A 4,314-nucleotide genomic window follows, 5' to 3' on the forward strand; every position below is an offset into this window, starting at 1 on the left:
GTTTTACTGTATATAAACCTTGTGTCTATGGTGACCAGTTATAACTTCCAATTTGATGGACTCATCAGGCCAGATTCACGTTTCTGGGCGCATCTTTGTGCGGGCGTAGCGTATCCTATTTACGCTACGCCGCCGCAACTTAGACAGGCAAGTGCAGTATTCACAAAGAACTTGCACCCTAAGTTACGGCGGCGTAGCGTAAATGGGCCGGCGTAAGTCCGCCTAATTCAAAGTAGGCTGGTAGGGGGCGTGTTGTATGGTAATGAATCGTGACCCCACGTAAATGACACGCCTTACGAACGGCGCATGCTCAGTATCACGTCGAATTTTCTCCCTAAATTACGCCGGCTCAATGCTTAGTCGACGTGAACGTAACCTACACCCATCCCCATTCACGTACGACTTACGCAAACAACGTAAAATACGAAGCTGTTCCGACATTTCCGACGTCCATACCTTAACATGACTTACCCCTGCTTTATGAGGGGTAAAGTTATGCCGGTCGTAGGCCTTACGTAAACAGCGTATTTTAATACGCCGGGCGCAAGTACGTTTGTGAATCGGCATATCTAGCTCATTTGCATATTCGACGCAGAAATATACAGAAGCCTCCCTAGCGGCCAGCGTAAATATGCACCCCAAGATACGCCGCTCGTATCTTGGCAACAGTGAGGCGTATCTGATTCTATGAATCAGGCGCGAAGATACGACGGCGCACATTCGGACTTACGACGGCGTATGTGGAGATACGCCGTCGTAAGTCCTTCGTGAATCTGGACCTTGTGTCTATGGTGACCAGTTATAACTTCCAATTTGATGGACTCATCATGCCGAAAGCGATAGTCTTTCATTTTCAGAGTATTATGGAGTCTGTAGAACGGAAGTCTCTAGAGATGTTGTCACCCAACTTGTGCTGTTATCATTTGGCTCATGAAAGCCTTTCTAAGGGCCCCTTTCACCTCTTTGTTTCTCAGGCAGTAGATCATAGGGTTCATCAGAGGGGTCACCACACAATAGAAGATGGACACCACCTTGTCAAGAGTGAACCTGATGTGAGAATTGGGGCGTATGTACATGAATATGATCGTCCCATTAAAGATCAATACCACGGTCAGGTGGGAAGCACAAGTGTTAAAAGCCTTCTTCTGGCCTTCAACAGATGGAATCTTCAGAACGGTGAAAATGATAAAAGTGTAAGAAACCATGATGAGAGAAAAGCAGCCAAGGGTTAAACTCCAGGATATCACAGAGAATGTGAACTCACCTCTTGAGGTGTCCTCACAAGACAGCTTCAGAAGGGGCGAGTAGTCACAAAAGAAGTGGTCGATGTAATTTGGGAAACAGAAGCTAAGGCTGGATATCCAGATAGTGGGGCAGGCAGCTGTTATAAACCCAACTATCCATGGGGCAAGTGCCAGCCCCAAGGTAGTCCTTCTGGTCATTAACCTGGTATAGTGTAAGGGCTGGCAGATGGCGGCATATCGATCATAGCCCATGACAACCAGGAAACAATTCTCTGCTGCTCCAAAAGCAAAGAAAAAGTAAAACTGAGCAAGGCAGCCAGCGGAAGGGATCTCTTTGTTCCGCGTCAGCAAAGCATCCAACATCTTTGGAATAGTCACTGTGGTGTATAGAACCTCCACCAAAGAGAAGTTGGCCAAAAGCAGATACATGGGCTTGTGTAGGCGGTTATCCATTAGAACAAGTGTGATGATAAGAACATGAGCCCCCAAGGTAAGGATGTACATGATAGAGAAAAGGGAAAAAAGAAAGATCTCAATGTCCCTCATGGTCTCAAAACCCACAATGATGAAGATATAAGCTAAACTCCGATTAACGTGGTCTGATGTTGGCATGGTCCCTGAAACGACGAAATACATAATGTGCGTCTAAACCCAACGTGGATGACATTTAATAAAAGTACTGTGCATCATAAACCATTTATTTTGTATCTCAGTACTGATGATCTCTTTCAACCACTTCCTGTCTACATGCAGTTGCTCCAATATCAGTTGCACATTATTGTGCTGGACGGGCTTCCTTATCAGTGGTGGACTATGCCTGTAAAATATATATGAAAATAGTGAGAGGTAATAATCCTGTCTGAGAAGGAAAGAGTCAATATCCCTATATAGTATGGGCCAGATCCACAAACGAATTACGCCGGCGTATCTATTGATACGCCGCGTAATTTCAAAGTTCCCGCGTCGTATGTTTGTTTTGTATCCACAAAACAAGATACGACTGAATGAGGGATCGATCCGACAGGCGTACGTCTTAGTACGCCGTCGGATCGTAGGTGCATATTTATGCTGGCCGCTAGGTGGCGTTTCCGTCGAATTCCGCATCGAGTATGCAAATTAGCTAGATGCGGTGATCCACGAACGTACGTCCGTTGCGTAGAATGACGTCACCGTCGTAAACATTGGCTTGTTCCGGTTTAATTTCGAGCATGCGCACTGGGATACCCCCACGGACGGCGCATGCGCAGTTGAAAAAAAAACGTCATTTACGTCGGGTCAAGACGTATTTACATAAAACACGCCCCCATCACATCCATTTGAATTGCGCGCCCTTACGCCGCCAAAGTTACACTACGCCGCCGTAACTTACGGCGCGCATTCTTTGAGGATACAAAGTTAGTTACGGCGGCGTAGTGTATCGGAGATATGCTACGCCCGACGGAAATATGCGCCAGGGTACGTGGATCTGGCCCTATGTTTAAACCAAAGCAGTTACATAGATGATGCTTTTATGGTGCAAGTGAACATACAGATATATAAAATTATATTAATTATGCATTCTTAGAAACACTCATATCACAAAGAATAGTAAGGCTATTAAAATACTGCAGAGTATCAATAATAATAGAACTTACAAGTCAATGATAGGACAATGCATGTCGACCAACATAGATGCAGGGCTGGTGCTACCACTAGGCAGGTGCCCTGCTGCCTAGGGTGCCCGGCCACTGGTGTTCCTGCTCTCTTCTCTCTGCAGCAAGCAACTAAGTCTCAGCATCAGCAGGCAGCAGCCACTCCATTCGCAAATAGTGTCAGAGGCGCAGCGGTGGCGGTGGACTGTGTCTGTCTGGGACCTGCCTCCCGGTCTTGGCGTGCGCACATGCACACGCATACCACCACACAAACCAGCCAGCAGCACCTATGACTACGCTCCAGCCCTCCACACCTGCCACCTGATTACCCATTGCGATCCAGCCTGTCTGACTCCGCTATTGCCTGTTGTGTCCTAACCCAGCTTACTTCACTAGCTTCCGCTGCCACTGTACCAGCATCACCTGCTCCGGGTCGCTGACCCACTTCTTCCGTTCCAGCGGTCTCCAGTTCAGCCGCTCCAGAGGGATCAGCATCCAGTGCCGACTACTGCCATCACTCCGGCACTCCTACCTCGCTGCGCTCCTGAGCTTGCTGTTCCCATCCCAGCAGCTCGCGAGCCAGGGCTGTAAGAGAGGCCTTCTCCCGCAACTAGACTCTGATTACCAGGTACGTTCATACATAACAGTGTCTGTGTCCCGACTTCCGAAATGAATGGAAGCAAGAAAACATTGATTGATTAGTGCTGCATTTGATGGGTGCTGATGAGGCTGCATTGATGGGCACTGGTGAGGCCACATTTGATGGGTGCTGGTGAGGCTGCATTGATGGGCGCTGGGGAGGCCACATTTGATGGGTGCTGGTGAGGCTGCATTTGATGGGCGCTGGTGAGGCTGCATTTGATGGGCGCTGGTGAGGATGCATTTGAGGGGCACTGGTGAGGCTGCATTTGATGAGTGCTGGTGGGCTGCATTTGGGCGCTTCATTAAAAAGGTGGGGCATACTTGGGCAGGGAAAAGGGGGTGGAGTCAGGGGTGGAGCCAGGGGGGCAGCAATATGAGGTTTCGCCTAGGGTGTCAAAACTCCTTGCACCAGTCCTAGATAGATGTGGGTTAAGCTTGGCACATTTTGTAAACTTCTTCAGGGGCTGAAGCAGAATACTGTATATACTGTACATCAGAAGAACCAAACGTCTTATCTGCCTAGTAATGAACGCAAAGCATCCACTGACCCAACATCAAGGGAAAGCGCACATGTCCCAGGGAGAGAAGATAGAGCCAACAGGGACTTCAAACAAAGTAGGTAAGGTGTCCCTCCATAGCACAGAATCAGCCATCGAAGAATAGTGAAGGAGGGTTCAATCGTCTTGAATGGCCAAAGTATGTGTCCCTTAAGAGATCATCAACCAATTATTGACCATAATTTTCATTATGCTTAGAACATGCCAGCTCTACCATAGTGGACCATTGAGGTCCAAAGA

The 4,314-nt window shown here is 48.0% G+C and overlaps 1 protein-coding gene across 1 annotated transcript; it reads right to left on the reverse strand.

The window, feature by feature from the left end:
• Positions 1-784: 784 nt before the first annotated feature.
• On the reverse strand, positions 785-1,962 carry LOC120914496 (olfactory receptor 6F1-like). The gene has a single exon (XM_040325171.1). The coding sequence runs from the start codon at positions 1,878-1,880 to the stop codon at positions 900-902; it is 981 nt and encodes a 326-aa protein (XP_040181105.1). The 5' UTR covers positions 1,881-1,962; the 3' UTR covers positions 785-899.
• Between the last annotated feature and the right edge of the window lie 2,352 nt (positions 1,963-4,314).

The sequence above is a fragment of the Rana temporaria genome, chromosome 9 (genome assembly GCF_905171775.1).
Source record: "Rana temporaria chromosome 9, aRanTem1.1, whole genome shotgun sequence".
NCBI classification, from domain to species: Eukaryota; Metazoa; Chordata; class Amphibia; order Anura; family Ranidae; genus Rana; species Rana temporaria.